The sequence below is a fragment of the Melopsittacus undulatus genome, chromosome 16 (assembly GCF_012275295.1).
Source record: "Melopsittacus undulatus isolate bMelUnd1 chromosome 16, bMelUnd1.mat.Z, whole genome shotgun sequence".
Lineage (NCBI taxonomy): Eukaryota > Metazoa > Chordata > Aves > Psittaciformes > Psittaculidae > Melopsittacus > Melopsittacus undulatus.
This window is the reverse complement of record NC_047542.1, coordinates 2,130,792-2,149,218: the sequence shown is the minus strand read 5'-3', so window position 1 is coordinate 2,149,218 and position 18,427 is coordinate 2,130,792. Positions and strand designations below refer to the sequence as shown.

General features: G+C 45.4%; 1 protein-coding gene across 10 annotated transcripts in view; it reads right to left on the bottom strand.

Moving 5' to 3' along the window:
* Positions 1–18,427, bottom strand: part of SRGAP2 (SLIT-ROBO Rho GTPase activating protein 2) — a 91,027-nt gene that overhangs the window by 6,984 nt on the left and 65,616 nt on the right. For 6 of the 10 annotated variants that reach the window (XM_034069944.1, XM_034069945.1, XM_031043872.2 and 3 more), the window contains 10 exons: positions 17,055–17,085; positions 15,587–15,647; positions 14,050–14,127; positions 12,386–12,520; positions 10,994–11,099; positions 10,413–10,637; positions 7,920–7,999; positions 3,976–4,156; positions 3,636–3,782; positions 1,323–1,650 (listed from right to left, as the gene is read on the bottom strand). In XM_034069944.1, coding sequence (XP_033925835.1) covers positions 1,323–1,650; positions 3,636–3,782; positions 3,976–4,156; positions 7,920–7,999; positions 10,413–10,637; positions 10,994–11,099; positions 12,386–12,520; positions 14,050–14,127; positions 15,587–15,647; positions 17,055–17,085 — 1,372 coding nt within the window. Of the gene's footprint in view, positions 1–183; positions 860–1,322; positions 1,651–1,677; positions 2,544–3,635; positions 3,783–3,975; positions 4,157–7,919; positions 8,000–10,412; positions 10,638–10,993; positions 11,100–12,385; positions 12,521–13,842; positions 14,128–15,586; positions 15,648–17,054; positions 17,086–18,427 lie in introns of those variants that run through there. The other 4 variants (XM_034069946.1, XM_034069947.1, XM_031043873.2 and 1 more) reach the window with 4 other exon arrangements.

Here is an 18,427-nt window from a genome sequence, read left to right as displayed (position 1 = left end):
AACAATGGAGTGCAGGTTCTGGCAGCAAGAGGAGACCAAACAATTTCAGTTAGAGCTTAATTGAAAAAACAAAGAAATTGATTTGTGTCAAGCAAAGCCTCGGAAGGACAAAGAGAGATGAAAACAAGAACCTTTTATTATAATTCTACTGTAACAAATGGGCTAAAGATATTAACCCAGCAAAATACAACCTCCCATCAGAATACGAATCAGGTTTTTATTTGGATCTTATTTATCACTTGGTGTTGCTGTTTTGTCAATAAGAATTAAGTTTAATTTTCACATCTCTTCCCCCAGCTCCTTAGAAACCTCTTGATTCCTGAACCAGGCAGAGAAGTTGGGTCTCCCAGGGCTTTGTAATCCGAGAGCCAAACATTCCTTGGCTTTAGATAGATCCATCGCATACTGAAAACAGTTGGTATAGGCAACATGCGTGTGCAGGCACATCTAACAGCTTGGAGAGGGAGAAAGGGAAGATCCTTCATGGAAGAAGGAAATCTGTACTGTTTGCATCATTCACCTTGTCAGTAGCTGTCACTTGTTCATATCAAAGCCTGACTTTCAACTGCTTCTGAAAGCTGCTCCAGCCCTCACAGCATCTCTGTGGCCTCCTGTGCACTTGCTCCAACAGCTCCACATCCCTCTTGCATTGAGGCCTTGGAGCTGGACACAGAGCTGACTTTCCTTGTTACCTGGTGAGGGTATGGAGCCAGTCCCAGAGGCAGAGCTCTGCTAAGCCTGAGCACAGCTGCACAAGCATCAGTAGCCTGCCCTCATTTCAAGGCACTTGTCTGAAGAAATAACCAATGAAAACTAGCAGTATCATGTTCAAAGTTGGTTTCCAATCATGCAGTGAACCCTGTAAGCATATAAAGATGCCCTGTACAACTCAGCAGCCTGCTTTTATTTTGACTGTACTATTCCACATGCTTCCAGTGTCTAACCACAGGCAAGTTTGCACAACTGACAGGAGATTGTTAAAATGACACTAAATACTTTACTTTGCTCATGTCCTGAAATCAGGATAGCTGCATTTTTTGCTGTGAAATATGTGTGACTTTCTGAACTGGACATTTTTATTGCTGAAATTAAATTCTGAAGCATGAACAGCACCAAGTTTTTAATGGAGGAAGGACCTGAGTGTTTTATCTTTGCTCATGAAAGCAGTCTCAGTGACTTACAGAAAGTGAGCTTGAAAGACTAGACTCAAGCTGCGCAGTAAGTTAATACTGCATCGAGGGAAGGGAGATGAGATTATATCAGACTCACATGAAAACGTCTCATTGTATCCAACAAATCTAAGGGAAAGCACTCCCATTTACCTGTGCAATAACTTCAGGGTCCATGGGCCGATGGTTGTTGAAGCTCTTGGACCTCCCTGCTGTCACAGTTTTCCGGATCTGGGGGCTGTCTATCCTGTTCTTCAGAGACGAGTGTCGGCTGATAGAATTGAGGCTGCCATGGCCACTGATGGAGCATTTATCTGGAACCTCCTTGGGAAGACTTTGGCTCATAATGGGCTGAGATGAGGGTCTGGAACCGGCTATGGCTCCTGGGGAGGCTGGTTCTGCCATTGAACTACCTAGTCCATGGCTGTCACTTTGACGGAAGGCTCTTCTGATGCTGCCTGACTCTGGTTTCTTTCTTTGCCTTCAGTCACAAAAGCAAAACAAATCAATACAAGCAGGTACACGTAACGGGCTGTCATTTGAAGATATCCCCCCCAAACAACACAGAGGACAATGGGAAGAGACATGAAGATGCCCAGATTACAAATACACCCGGGATTTTAGGAGTCTTTGTGGAAACAGTAAAATCATTCCAGTTTAACACTTCTAACAACAAGACTGAGTTTCTGGCAGCTGTGCACATTCATAACAAAAACAGAGAACTCGGATGGAATTAACTTGGTCAAGTGAAAAAGGATTTGTATTTGAACAAAAAAAACCCTCTGTGCCATCAACAGGTTTTGATGATGTGTTTTTATTACATTAGAAGAGCAGAGCTACAATTTTTGACTGGAGGACACAGTATAAGTCTACTAAGCTCCTGGCCCAAGGCATCAAGTTGTTATTTTCAGAGACTGATAAGCAAAGAACCCCTTAGTTTGGGGTTAATGACAATTTCCAGTATTTGCTGGTGGTAAGAGATGTTTCTTTTTCATTGCTTTAGCAGCATCACAAGGCATTATCTGTGTAGGGCTACAGATACACCAAAACATGATGTGAAATGGATGAGCTGGTCCAAACAATTTAGTTTCTACCCCACCACCATGCGGTCTGACAGCACGATTCCACTCAAATCATATGAAGGCCAATGCAGCAGAATACTTTATGCCATAGGTCTGAAGCTTGGCATCCATTATACAGGGAAGGATCCATTTATATATAGCACCAGCCCCATGAGTAACTGCAAGAAAGTGTTAACTCCAGTAGGATTTTGGCATCCAAATAATAATTCAGTGGGTGGCACAACTGTCATTGCGAAACCATCTGATTTAATTTTGCTCAAGTCTGTTCTCACATAGGTCAGAAGATTCATTCCTAAAGAAAAAACAACAAAATGAGTCTTATGCTACTATTGCTAAATATCAGTTTCCCTAGGAAAGGGAAAAACTATGGGAGTGGACATTACCCAGGCTGCGTAGAGACACTACATACAACACTACACACAACACTACCAAAACCAGCAGATGCTGAAGCTCAAACACAGGTCTGTTCATTATACACCCATAAACTAAGGACCAGGCTCCATGTAGGACATGAGCAGATCCAAACCTTTAAAAAGGATTAATTTCTGTTAATGCCTCCATAGACCACACTCTGTTACATTAACTGAAGGGTAAAAATATCCACTCCCATCATACTGTAATTTCATGTTATATCTTCACTGCACAATAGGGATAAGTGAGGTTTTTTTTACTACTAAGGAAATAATCAGAGAGATATGGAGGATAAGTCTGGTCTAGAATAAATCAATAACAGAACAAGGAATTTAGTCTGTTACTAGCTTAATTACACAGGGGTTTTATTATGCTGGATGTTTGCTAAAGTAACACATTCTGGTTGAGAAGGTACAGTTAGCAACAGGGAGGTGTGCTGTCGCACTGCAAGCATATGGTTAGTAACCTAAGGTGAGAAGTGCCAGAGAAACAAAGAATGTTACAGGCAATGCCAGATGGTGGGCTGAGGCTATGTCATTCAGCACGGAATGTGACACTAGTTTCTGAAGGAATTGCCACCCACCCCATAAACTGAAGCACGTTAACTGTAAATGAGACATAACAAATCACAGGACAGGATAACGAATGGGAACACGATTACAAGAACTCATTCCGCTATTCCCCTCCCTTGCTCTGTGTGCTGAGCTTAGAAAATAGGACATATTTGGGCAAGAGGGAACAGATGGCACCTTTGAGAGAGGGAGGAGAAGCCAGTGGGATTTTAAATGAGCATTGGCCACGCTGATGACACAGAAAGAGGGGACAGCAAAACGTGATCAAGTTAGAAGAGGGGGAAGCAGATTAAATGGTGGCAGTATTCATTAGTTAACCTTTGCCAGGGAAGGAAGTGTTCTCCTGGACCCATCACCAAGATGTGTACAGTTAAAGTATAATAATGCAAGGCTGTTCTTACTTGTTGATGTTTGCAAGGTAAATATCTGCGACGTGACCCCCACTTGGGCAGCTGGCACCAGCTCGAGCCGTCACTTTTTCTTCCGGTGGCTCAGAGTTTATTTCTATCTCAGACTTCGGACTGGATCTTTCAGAGGCACCATCCTCACTAGGAAGGAGGAGGGAAGGAAATCACAACCCAAACAGGACCAACAGCAGCGATTTTCAATCGCAGCACCGCGTACTTCTGCGAGCACACATACAGGCCAACAGTGCTGTGCTAGCATCTTTCTCTTAAGAGGTATTATTTGTCTTTCAAATGAGAGAGCCTGATTTCTGATGGGCTTTCAAGGGTAACATACGTGTCTTGAACGACGATATACTGATGAGGAATAAGGCCGTCAATTCCATTGTGGCGTCCCTCCCACCAGTCATCTGAGGCCCGCTGATAGAGTAAGAGAGAAGCTCCTTTCTTAAAGGACAGCTCTCGTGCAGTCCTGCCACTGTAGTCGAACTTCGCTATCGCTTCTATGGGCTCACACTCTAGGAGATAGAAGGGAATAAACAATAATTCACTAAACACTTGGGCTCAGGTAAGTATTCAACAGTTTAAACCTACCAGAAAACAGCTTTCTGATGAGAGCATGGAAGAGGATAAAATGTTGCTTCTTAAGGCAGCAGAGGGTTGAAGCAGCAAGATTCAGAGGGGGACCCCTATAACAGGAGGATGTTGCTATTTCAGCATTTCCCTAATGCTTATGTGATGGACACATTCCCATTTCCCAAGTCAGAAACGACTTTCAGCAATTCAAATCTACCAGGATGGAAGTGGCAATGGCAAAATCAGTATCCCAATAACATAAACCACCAAAGGTGAGGAGCAACCAGGTACGGTCCAGACAAAAGCCTGCCTGTGGTCTGCTTTCTTCAAGGCAGTTAAAGGAAACCTCCTGGGCAGGCAGGAGTTGTTATTAGCATTTAGGGAGGGAAACATCCTCTCATTCCAAGCGGCTTCAGAAATAAAGCATCCATTCAGAAGGAAGTTTCTGCTGCCTGTGAGGTTCACCTGACCCAGGAGACCGGATCCAGGCTCTGTGGGAGGCTGTGCTATTCATCCATGGAGGCTAAGGAAAACATGCAGGCCATAGTCTGTGCAGCCTCAGAGGGCGAGCTGCTCCCCCAGCACCACACCATGCCCAGCACCACTGTGCTAGGAGCTGCTCACCCTGCTCCGAATCCAACCCCTCCTGGAATCTGAACTACAGCCATGCTGTGTCTGCAGCCAGGCACTAATCTGGGTCCCTGCAGGACTCTGCTATTATACAGAGGGACAATATGGGCATTTAGACACTCAGGAAAATCAATATGAAATTCATGTGGATTAGTTTTGAGGCTTAGAAAAATCCGCCATTGGTTCAGTCTAAATATACGTTAAGGCAGCTCCTGATTCTAGGCAGGAATCAGGGGAATGGAGATGAGCTCAAGCACACAGCCCCAGCAGACTTCAGCTTCTAATTACTTTAAAGGAGCTTTAACATAGCTGAGGAGTCCATGGAGATTGAGTTCTTCCCTGGAGAAGGAGATTCGTGGCTGCTCTTCCTGGACAAGGAAAAGAAGCCATTTCATACTGAGATCTCTGCATCATGGAAGCTTCTGCAGTGCAAGAGCCAGCCAGAAGGACTCAAAGGACAAACATGAGCCACAGCTTTTACAACTGGGAGAGCATACACTCCAGGATTACACCTCCAAGGCTGCCCATAGGCAGGCAAGGTAGTAACTGAGCTTGAGGAACTGGTGTAAATCTGCCCATTACTAAACCAGCCAGCCAGGATTCAAATCACATTCAGGTAAGCCTGTGGTCAGCCCCACATGAACCCTATTATCAGTGCTCAGCAACCAGAGGGAGCTTTGCAGGGGTGAGAAGAGCCTGGCCCATGGCTGCAGCCTGCAAGAGCTGCCTTGCTCCAGACTCCCCAAAGCACATGGTTATCGGGGTTTGGCCCCTTCATTCCTCTTGCCTGCTCTGCCTCTGGACACAGCTGCTTCCTAACACTAAGGAAAAGCTAACGCTGGGTTTTGGTGTCCCCTCCATTCACGAAGGGGATGGGACCTGGTAAATTCCATCTGTTTCATTAAGAAGTGTTTATTGTTCCAGATGAGTGCAGCACTCAGGTTTCTTATGTTTCCAATTTGCTTTTTAGGACTTTGGCTTTCATCCAGAGAAGTGATTTTAGCCTCTAATTTCCAGTAGCTTTTTCCTACTACACTTATGCTCAGAGAGAAGAGAGCTGTGAATGAAGAGCAATAGGGCTAAGCCAAACACCCATCCCTGCCAGTCTGACAGCCTGCACAGGAAAGCAGTGGCTTAAAATCTTTCCACTCATCCTCATGATTTAACAAACACACAACTGGCTTGTCTTGGAGCATTTCCGACCTGTCTCAAACCAAAGGGTCTGCTCACTGGAGGTGATGGTGAAGAGCACTGGTACTCTGCAAAACACAACCTCTCCCCCACCCCAAAACTGATTCCTTCCTCCAATGAAGGTGGCTGGGAGGACAGATTTACTTAAGGGGATGAGTGCCAGCCTCATGGAAGAGCTAAAGGAGCAAGTGCTTCACATCTAAACACTGAAGGAGTGAGAAAAACCTAACAACATCCATGCTGGCTGCACCTCTGAGAAGTGTGCCCGAGGTGTGCCGCTGCACAGCTCCATTAGAAGGATGTGATACTCCTTAGCCAGCCCTTGCTCCGCTCCCTCTAAGAGATAGAGGCCCAGCTCCCTTCTCTGCTTCAGTGCCAAATGCTCCTTCCCAAATGCTTCCTATGGATTATTCCATGTAGGTTGAAGAACTCCATCCAATACGCCTCCAAATTTTACCTTGCTCGGGGCCCCCATGCAGTGTAGTTCCAGAGGCTGCAAAACTGTGTCCTTCTCTCATCTCTAACTTCTCACTTTCTCATCGTTGCACCCTCTTAGCCACAGAAGTGATCTAAAAATCCCATCAGAGACAATGCAAGCGCACACCAGCCTGCAGGCCCTGTTCTGGGCTTTACAGTGCAGGATGAGTTAGCCTGTCCTTCCTTACAGCAATGAAATTGCCCTTCCTATAGGTACAAACTCACAAAGGTCATGTTCTCATGGGTTTTTAAAAGCTAACACTTTACAGAAAGAATATTGTTCAAGTGAACTCATGGTTCATTCCTGTAGGCTTTGTGTTTCCTTCCAACAACCTTGGTGAGGAGTTGCTGTGACAGTGCTTGACCTTGCTGAGGGAGAATGGATTTCCAGCATTGCAAAGCAGTGCTCAATATCCTTTACTTTGTTACTGCTGTGTGAACACCATGAAGCCGGCAGGAGCACAGGAACGCCATAGGAAAGGGTTGTTAGGCAACTGCTGCAGCAAAGAGAGCAAAAAGCAGCACAGAACATGGCAGGGCTATTGAAAACATTGCTGAAGGCCAGCTAAAAAAGGATGCCACCTAATTCTAAGGGAATGCTCCCCACTTCCCACCTTCACAACTGAGGCCACCACAGAACAACTGCAGGGGACCAAACCACAAGAATAAAACCATCTTGTGCCCTACTTTGGTCAGTTTGTTTTACATGCTGGTCATTATTCTGGGGATCAACATTTCACATCAGTAACATAACCTTTTACTCTGCTCTACATGGTGCTCATGGATACAGCCGTTTCCCATCACAGGAGCAGCTCTGGAAGCATCAATTACAGACACTCAAGGACTGAAGCATCACCTTCTCCTTAGGAAATACCACAGAATCCCAAGCATTGGCACCCTTTTTACTGCTCACATTAAGTTTCCCCAAGGAGACCCAATGAGAGAGGACCCTCTACCCTAAAACCTGGCTCTCAGTGGAAGACAAACAGGTTTTGATTTTATTTTGCTTGCTTCCTGAAAGCAGAACCACTGGGACTTAAAGCCCTCCCAGTTCCCTCGCCAAAGCTTTCCAAATGGGAACTGCCTGATGGGAGCACTGAAACACATCCAGCCTTTGGCTCTCCAACTCTAGGATCCTTCTAGAGTACAGATGAGCTCAAACAGTCATGCTAAGATGAGATGCCCTTGAAAAGAAGGTATACTTTCAAAATAAGTCTGCAAAGATTCCTGTTGATCCTATACTCTTACTTCTTGGCATCAAATGCTGCAGGTGACATTTCAAGTGCCTATTCTAATTAAAACTCTGACTTGGATTTCAGCTTGAACTTCAATTGCATGGCACTGTCTTCTCTGCCTCCCCCGCAGCAGGCTGCACAGTTAACCAAGCAGCTAATAGACTCCACATACCATCATCACTGGTGTGGTGCTCAGCCGTAACGTCCTGGACAGAGTCTTCTGTTGAGGCTCTCTCCCCGTGAGGGCTTTCACTACAGGAGAAGGGAATAGAGACGGTGATTTACACTGGTGGAAATGGAGTTTCCTCATCTACAGCAATCAAAGATAACCAGGAATATCTACATCAGAAGCCAGAGAATCATAGAATGGTGTGGGTAGGAAAAGGCCTTAGGATCATCCGTAGCAGGGACACCTCACACTAGACCATGTACCCCAAGGCTCTGTCCAACCTGGCCTTGAACACTGCCAGGGATGGAGGAGCATTTACCGCTTCTTTGGGCAACCCATTCCAGTGCCTCAGCACCAATACTTGGGTTCCACTGCCACAGACACTCTGTGGATGCATTTGCGTGTATTTGAGTTAGTGTGAGTAAAACTTGGTTTTCATGGGATCAAGCCAAGCGAACACCTTCATTATAACCTTCTTGTGCGCTATCAGGAAAGTCCAGCTTCAGGTCTTATAACCCAGACCTCTGGAGATGTCGAGAGGTCAGACCCCATGCTGGCTCTAGCTCCTCTCTGCCACACCAGAATCACACCCTCAGCTGTACTCTCCACTGTAATGAGCCCATTAGATGACTGATGAGAGAGCTGCCACTTCCTGAGGGAAATGATGTCTCAATTCAGAATGATATTTCCAGGTCTGAAATACTTCCATTGCCATCTCCCTCCTTGTCTTTTATCACAAACTTAAATTGTCCCATTCATTTCACCAAACAACTCCCAGAGCAGGATTAAATGCCTGAAATCTTTACCCACAGAGCACCTAAACCACCCGGAGTACTCCTTTATGAAGAAAAGCTTTGACAGGATCAATAGCCAACAAGCGGCAACCAAAGGTTATGTTTTGGTAAGAAGCTCCAGGAGCAGAGAGGAAAAGCAAAAAAGAAGCCTTTATGCTACTTAATAAAGTTACAGAAGAATTTGAAGCCAAATGGAAGTCCCAGGAGGAACACAGCATTGAGGGCTAAAGTTTCACACAGACTGAAGTAATGATGCATACAGCCAAACCCCACGTGCCTCTTCCTATCCATGCCTCCAACAGCACTTTCCACCAAAACCACCCTTGTCCTCGCTGCAGACTGAGTCTCTCTGTCACGTGAGCCCTGGGATACACTCATACAATGGTCTGAGTGAAACCCAGCCACGCAGTGCTTCTCATTGCAGCATCCCAGGTTAAACAGGGCTTGGAGCAACCTGCTCTAGTGGAAGGTGTCCCTGCCTGTGGCAAGGGCTTGGAACTGGATGAGCTTTAAGGTCCTTTCCAACCCAAACCATTCTGGGATTCTATGATTCAGCTGAAGTACAAGGATTCTCTCTGCTGCTTTGCACACTCCGTGATGAGAAGCACTATGGGCAATAACTAACAACTATCTAAATACCAGGGCTATGAGAAGGCTTGAATGGGAACCAGATGCTTCTTCCTGGCTTTAAGCAGTCCCCTCTTGCTTGCTTCTACCCTCCTCTCCTTAATAGGTTCTCAGGTCTGGGTGGTCAGGAAAGGCAACGAATGCCTTCAGGAAATCACTATTACCTTCCAGGACATTTTGCCTCCTACATGCTCAAGTGAGGTGTCACCCATGCTGAACATGTCACATTCTGATTCCCTTCACCTTATGGGACAAAACCTCCTGGCAAAGTGAATGTGTTTCCTGAAGGTCACAACAATTCTTCCCTTTCATTTTCTCTACAATCCCTTCACATCTAACATCAGTTAAAAACATCAGAATAAGGGCTAAAATTAACAGCACTTCCAAAAGCGGTTCTGGCAAGTGTTCTGCACACAGCCCTCAGTCTGGAGGAGCCTCTCCTCACCCGTGTATGTGGAGCAAGCTGATAGTTAAAGCTATCCTGCAGCAAGCTGGGCAGACAAGGCTTGCTCTGTCACCAGCGCCTGCCTTTCAAAACTGGGTTTACTTGAGCATAGGAAAATAATCATTTGCATTCCTGGGACACTGGGGGAGGGAAGGGAGCCGGGGGGAGAAGCAGGACACACGTTAACATTCCTCCTTTTCAGAGGGAGGGAGCAGCTTGGCCGGTAGGAAAGCAAACACCTCCTTTCCTTCCCCCACTCCCCAACCTTCCACCCCAGATGACAGGAGCCGCGCTGCCTGAATTGCTTCCAGATGTGCCTCTCAAGCTGCACACACAGCCAGGCCCGGGAGCTTTAAGCTGGATGGAAATGGTGATTTTGCATTCCTGCCTCTTCCCTCCCCCACCGGCAGCTCTGCCCTGGAAATTAAACCATGGCACAAGCTCTCCAGGTTCAGCTGCGAGTGACCCCTCTGTCTGAAGCACAGGCACTCAAGACAAGCAGGGAAAAAAGGCAAAAGCAGGAGAGAAAACAAAGAAGGAAGAAAACAGAAATAATGGCTTGAAGAAGATTGATTCTGGCAGCTAATCCATAAATAAATATCCACCCATTCATCCTCTCCTCTATCCTACCAGTAATCCTCGGTGTTTCCACCTCTGCTATACACTGGACCCTCCAGTTCCCTCGGGCCTGGGAAGATGTTCTCATGTTGGATGATGATGGTTTTGATCAATTCATTGACGTGAGCTTGGCAAGAGACTTGATCATGACCTTCAGGCACAGACATGAGCGTTGGCCCAAAGCAGATGGCTAAATTGTAGGGATCCATCATGTTCTCTTCACTGAACTGAGATAAACTGCAAAGACGACAGAAGTAGGGAGGAGGGTTAACAGCAGAAAACATCATCATCATCATCATTATCATCATCTGCTATCTTCATGCATCATCACAGCTGAGCTTGGAAGGTCTGCTTTGTGCTTTCTGCACCTAAATGGTATCCACTTTGATTTCTGGAACTTCTTTGACATTGCACTTATATCACTGGGATGAATTCTGGCAAGGCTCAAACACCCAGGATGGCAGATTCAGAAGCAAGCTATGGTGGCATTTGTGCCTTGAACTGTCGCTCAGATCACATGCAGCAATGTTAAGGTTGGTTCTGCCATTCATCCCATTTATACCAAGGGCCACGGTGCTCCCAAGGGTACTCACTGATTGAGGAATGCAAAGAGGTATCTCATTACAATCAGAGTGGTCTTCGGCAGGTTCAGAAGCACCTTCCGGATGTGGAGCGCTCGCTCTTGTAGATTATCCATTGCTGAAAGGAAGAAAGAGCAACACCAAGTCACCCTACCTGCAGCTTGCACCGAGTCCAACCACAACCAGCACCCTACGATGGTTCCTGCACAGAGGAGTTAGGTGAGCAGCCAACAGAGCAGCAGTCAGATGAAAGATCCTCCAGCACTGCTCGGCAGCAGGACCTGCTGCAAAGAACCTTTGACAATGAAGGGTCCTCAACACGTGGAACTTCACTGCAAGTTCCTTCCTGGCGTGGGAGCACTGCATGTCATCTGTCTCAACAATGGCACAATAGCTCATTCAAGTTAGCTCAGAAAGGTGGGTGTTTAAAACAGAAACTGTACAACACTCAGAGGAAAATTAACATAGCTACAGGGTGAGGAAAACAGCTCTGTGTGCAGCAGCTGCTGAGAAAGAAGTGGGCAGCATAAATCATCTCAGAAGGAGAAGTGATTTGGAAGCACATTCTACTTCTCATATAATGTGAATTCAGCCCTGTAAATGCATTTATCAGGAGAAGAAAACCATGAGCTCTTTTAGAAGCACTTATCTTCTGCTTTACTTCAAAGGCTGCCACCGCAAAGGCCATGTCACTATACTTGAATAATAGGATCATTCTTTGATTCTGAAGGACCTGGCAATAGTCAGACCATTTAAAATGAGGTTGTTCCCAAGCAAACCCCACAAACCTACCAGAACCACCTTGTGAAACCATCCAAAACATTAACAATTTGACTGGGACTGTCCTCCTGACTGATATTATTGAACAGGAGTCAAGAGATGGCCCCTCATGGGTATGAAGCTAAAGGGTAGACAACTGCTGCCTTGCCAGCTAAAGAGATGTTGTGGTCCCAGCATGCAGCAGAATGGCAGCAGCCATACAGGCAGCGTGCATCTAACAACACAAAGGAAAGCACCCAGAGCAAGAAACCTGCTTCTGACGCCTCCTAATGAGAGGTTTTAGAAGTTATTTTTCACAAGTGGAGGTTTTGGGTTTATTCTGTTTTAAAAAGAATCCTATCACAAAGCAGCATCTCAAAGAAATCCATGACACAGTCCTTGAAATCAGTTCATTTCTATCTCCTTGCTCATTCATAGCAAAATTACTAGGAGAGGAAGGCCGGCTGGGAGCAGGTAACTGCCCAGTCTGTGGATAACAGAGATCAGGATCCACTGCAACACAAACCCACCCAAAGGAACCCCACAAAGCTCATTTTGCAGCCAGGAAAAAGGTGAAGAGGAGGAGAAAAAAGTGGGAAATGAGAAAAATGAATCCTATTTCTTTTCAGCTCTTCATATACTTACTGACACAGGCAATCAGATCATGAAAGATGTCCTTGGGGAAGAGAGGGTGCTCCAACCCTCGAAAATAGAGCTTCAGAACTCCTGCTATTGAGTCCATGTCATGGTCATTCTGGTCCCCAGCCAATGGATCTTCCCCTTTGTGACAAGCAAAGAAAAGCAGGCAAGAAAAATCAGAATAGTGGAGTGAAGCACCAGACTGGAAGGATGCACCTCAGCTGGAGAACAGGATTTATACAGCACAAAGCTAATCCCACCTACTCCAACTGCACCACAGGCACCTAATGTTGAATTGGCTGGGGTGGGGGGGAGTGTTTCTGACAGATAATTTGTTGCTGCAGATATGCCACAGTTTGTCTGGATTACAAAAGAAAAGATGCCCACTTAAGGAGTTGTTCCCTAGGGAAAACTCCCTATCAGATATAATTAGATTTAATGATGGGGCAATCCTCAAATTGAAGCTATATATATCCATTATGTGACTGAAATTACCAAAGCTTGCCTATTATCTTAGTAACACACCGGATAATAAATGGGCTACTACAAACCGAAGCATTATCCTTGATATTAACTGCCACCAAGGGTTCTGGCTGAAGTAATAAACTGCAGAGACATTATTGTTAGCTTTGTCACTTCTGTATATCATATGCTTTATGGAGACAAGCAAGATGAAGTAAAGAAACATAACATCACCTTTTTATGTCTGCATGTTAGTGCAGGAACAACTGGCTCCGTCCCCAAAATGACTGGTACTGGCTTTATGTGAAAAGGGGTCTGATTCTGATAGAAAGCCTTTACCTTCAGCTTATGAGACACATTCTGCTTTCCCTAGTCTTGAGGATTTTCATTCTCAGGTAGATGGAGAGGAAGATGGGGAAATGAGAAGCCACATTTCACACATACTGTTCAGTAAATGTCTCTCTTCTTAAAAGCAAAATAAACTTGCTATGCCTCATTAAAACCTGTCTCTCAAGCACAGAATACACTAACTCTTCTTGTAGTGATGTATGCAGGGAACTGACACAAGCCCTGATGTTTCCAGTGACCCAAGAAGGACTGGGGAGGCAGGCTGTGAGGACTGCCTGAGGATCCAGTCCCTTGAACCTGCCCAGCCAGAAACTGATGGGTCTGGAGGCTCCCAGCCATTCTCTGCCTGTGTAGGGCACGGTTCTTCACATCCCAAATGCAACCTATTAAAAGCTGTGTCAAGTTAACTGCGTCTTGAAATGTACTCTCTCCCTTGCTGACATTTAGAATAAATGTAGCTTAGCTGTGCCTCAGTAACACAGCAAACATCAAATCCCCCCCTCCAGCAGCCAGTCTGTTTGCAAAGAACAGGGGGAGGGGGTAGGGAAATGCAGTTACACCCGATAATGAAATTCTCTATATCCTTTTGTGTTACAAATAATCAATAAGCTATCAGACACCAGAGAAGATTGAGTTCAGAGCATTTATTATACAGACACTCTACAAGATATAAAGCATAATGCCAAACAAGTGAGTGTTCAAGGTTAATGAGCACTGGGAAGGTGTTTGGGCTGGGCTCGCTTAGGAAACACAAGAATCAAAGGAACCAAATATCACAAGCTGCATTCAAACCAAGCCTTTTAGGAGGAATTCACACATTTGGCAGTAACTTCCCAGATATTGGAATAGATCTTCCTTACCTCTCTCAAATGCATTTTTTATATCATTCACTTCAACTTGTGACCCAGACACTCGGAATATTCCTTCATGCTGCAAACCTGTAAGATGAGATGTTGATAACAGTAAGGATAAAATCAGCTGGCACCTTCATCAGCTATTAGCCTAGATGAGAGAGGAAGCATAAGTAACGCAGGCAAAAAAACCCCATAGGATTCTCCTTGTATGTCCGGGCACATTCAGAATATGTGAAACCAGAACTCAGCACATAGAGAAAAAATACTAACCCTTCTTTGTAACCTGACAGAGCACCCAGGTTCCAACAGCCACGTGGGTTATCGTCTGCTCTGAAGGGTCCCCAAAGGATTTTACAACCCAGAGAAAGCCACAAACTAACAATACATCAGCCAGAGGTAAAATATGGCCAGCTACACAAGGAAGCACCTTATTTTGCAAAGGCGCAGAGCAAATCAGCCAGTTGAAACAGAAGCATTTAATTACCCCAGCCTGACCTCCTACCTAGGCTTTAAGACACTCCTGCTAAGAAGGAAGCATTAGCAACATCAGAAACCCCAGTTATAAAGGAGGCAGCTGCAACACGCTGCTCCGAACAGGGAAAAGAAACAATTCCAAGCGCAGGGAAGCAAGAAGGAAAACGACATTTATCCCACACCTACACAGTGACACACTGCAAAATGTCAGTCAGGTGCCTCCAACAACTCTCCTTCCTGCAGTGTGTGTGCGTCAAGCAGCTTTAGCACTGATGCTGCCTAACATGGGCTTGGGGTATAAAAATCACATTCCTTCCGAGTCCAAACTGCACCTTTGTGCCCTGATCTGATATAAGTTAACCCAGGAATAAGAGTCTAAACCTCCTGATGTGTAGATGGAGGCACTCAGTGACCTGGTTTAGTGGTGGCCTTGGCACTCCTGGGGTAAAGGCTGGACTTAATGATCTTAAAGGTCTTTTGCAACCTAGATGATTCCATGTGCCCCATTTGTCATGCCCAGCTCTCACTGCATTTCCCAGCTAATGTCCAAGTATGGCCTTAATGAAGGATTAAAGTAAAGATGATGAGAAGGGGACTCGAGATTAGAGTTTCTAATCTGGTAATTAAACAAGGAAAATGAAATGAGACCCACTACCTGACTCGGTTGTGGTTAATGAAGATAAATTCCATCTCTTTCTACATATGTTAATTCACAGCTGATTTCCATGCTCCTAACAAATTATACCGATTAACAATGAAAGCAAATTACAATAAACATATAAAATCTTTATGCATCCACGGCTGTGAAGTTAAGCTTGGAAACGAGTATAAATCATCTCATTGTGGCAAGGAGCAAGCAATTAATTCACTACTTGACCTCCTACAGTGTTCCTCCTCTAGGAAAAGCACTGATTGCTGGTGCTGAAGGCCACACTTCAGGGCTCAAAGCAAGGTGAGTGGTGCTAAGACACGAGTGGTATCTAAGGCTGGGAACCTTATTTTACATGAAACAAAGGGATATTGTTGGAAGAACAACATTTGCAAGGATCCCCTTTGTCCATAAACTCACCGTGCCTGCTAATGAAGCGTATGCAGCTCTCCACGACCAGGGGAATGGCTTGAGAGGAATCCTGGAGAGAGGGATTTAAACAAGAGCAGTCAGAAAGCAGAATGATGGTAAAAGTGGAGAAAGGAAGAACGGAAAGCAAAATTATCCTTTCATTTGCCACCTTCTGCTTCCAGGCAGTTCCAGAAGTGTTTAGTGACTAGCCCAGCAGTGACTGTGGTCACAACCCATTCAATAAGGTCCTTGCTCACAGCAAACAGTTGTCAGTTCAAGGCCTCAATGCAGTAACATCTTCTAATGGCCAGTTTCCAGCTTATACAGCATTCAGGATGGAAATGAGCCTTTACACTTTGCTGGTCTCTGCTTCACAGATTACTTTGCAGACAACTGAATTTCTGCAGTGGCTGCAGTTATTCCTCCCATTTTGGGGAACAGCCACTGAGCAACCAAAGTGCTGCAGTTTGCTTAAGGTCAGATGCCAGTGAGTAAAACTACTATGTGATTAACACTTGAAGTGTCTGTTTCTGTAGTGGGAACTCGCAGAGAGTCACATATTCTGGGTCCCCAGCAGAGATTAAACCTCTCCAAGCAGTTCTAAATGATAGGTGCCAATCCCAAAACCCCGTTAAACCCCATTAAGCTACTGCGAGCTGTGGGTTCAGGGTTTGCAAACACATCAGTTTTTCCTTCAGGTTTCCAAGCCAGAGGCAGAATATCCTTCTGAAACACCTCAAAAGCTACCTGTGAAAATGGCAATCACAGCACACACAGGATTCATTTTCAGCATAGGTAAGGATCGCTTTAGAGCAATTAGGGACAACAATTAAGCTTAATAAATGAGAAAGGTCTGACTCTGCACATCAAAACTGCAACTTGCTCCCTTACTTCATTTCCAGTGTATACAAAGAGCCTAAAAAGTACAAAGCAATCCCCCAAGACACTGTATGAAAGATAATTCCAAGCCAAATTTCATCTTTACAGTATTAACAAGAAATACTTTGGTTTTTTCCCTATCTCAAAGGAACACATTGAGCTCATCAGGTACTAGAGAGTAACAGATTATCCACCACGGCCAGGGAAACAAAGCATCCCTGCTTTAAGTCTTTCTTACTAGAAGGGAGAATGGCTTTAACCTACCCGAAGGGAGACTGAGCTGAGCTCTTAGGCAGAAGCTCTTCCCTGTGAGGGTGCTGAGGCGCTGGCACAGGGTGCCCAGAGAAGCTGTGGCTGCCCCATCCCTGGCAGTGCTCAAGGCCAGGTTGGACACAGGGGCTTGGAGCAGCTGCTCCAGTGGAAGGGGTCCCTGCCCGTGGCAGGGGCTGGAGGAGCTTTAAGGTCCCTTCCAACACAAACCATTCCATGAGTCTATGATTCATGTAAGAGAGGAAGGATAAAAAGCACTTGCTTGCTTTCCCTCTATCCTCCCCTACCCGCACATCCCTGCTTTGTTCCTTAAGGAAATGTTTGTTACCTGCTTCCTTACGGTGGAGCTGCGCCTGCCACTGGGGAGAGCGGAACCACCCATGGGTGCAGGAGGGAAAAACAGAAGAGAAAAGTCAAGATAATCCTCTACCATCCCCGTCCATCCAGTCGGAATTCCAAACCACACGTATTTTGGAGGGGGGAAGGAGCCAGACAGACAAGTCAATCACAGGGACTTAGTCTCATTCAATTCACGGAACTTCAGACAGATTATAAGCAACTTTCCATCACTAAAAACCTGGAAGAGGCACCAGGAATCCACTGCTTTGATGGAAGTTTACCCTCAACATTCTAATTCCAACCACATGGAAATCTGTCCTATAGGGATCCTGGTTGAAGACGAAGTTTGTTATCAATTGCTCAGACCTGTGCTCCAAAAGAGCTGCTCCATGGAGGGGAGAAGCAGGTGGGAGCAGGCTGGTTCCTGCAGTGCTGCTAACAGCTTCCACTGGGGAACCCTCAAACACAGCACACACCACCCAGGCTAAGCCATCATGGTCTCATTTGTTTTTGTGGGTAGACATTAATTGTAGAAAATAGGGTAAATAAGCCTTGCTTGGCCAGGATTCTTCCCTCCAAACTGATTCCTGGGGTTGAAAATTCCTATAGTAGCTTGTAAAAATGAAGCATGGGGGATAATAGGAGAGGGGCCCTATTGTAGCACTGAAGCCAATTCCCTGCTCGGGTAGATGGCTGCTGAATTCTAAATCAGGTGATGAGAAGTGTGATATTTTCAAAGGCTGTACAATGTATTAATACAGGGGAAATTCCTTTTATCCCGATCAAAACCTGAATGAAGAGAAAGAAATGCGATTCCATGGGCTGTCACTGACAATAAGGTCTCTTTTAAGCTATTAGCAGTAATGATGCTTTGCTATTTAAAAGTGTTTCATGATGAATAATATTTTATTATTACAGACGTCAGGCTCTAATTAGGACCTGTCAGCTTTGCTTTGCTGGGAGGAATGTGAAGAGCAGTAATGACTCCAGATCGGTAGCAATCACCTTCCTTTTGTTAGCAAGGCAGGATGATGCACAGCCCCTGCCCCAGCTCCTCGTGCCCAGTGGAGCTCCTGGAATCCATCAGTTTTGGAGATGGAGATTTGTTATGTTTCAGCAAAAGCCCATGAGGAGAAGCTTAGTTACGGTTCTGTGATTAGAGCTAATTATAAATGCAAAGTTCATTCTCCACAACCTCTACAGTGCTACAGTCCAGAGTGTCAATGGGATGAAGAGCTTTCCAATTTGTTTAGGGATGTGGATCTGCTAAAGCCAGACCAGGAGAGGCCATGGAGATGGCAGCCCAGGGCCTCAGCAAGCAAGGGGAGGTGCTTAAGTAGGTTCTGCATCAAAAGAAATACT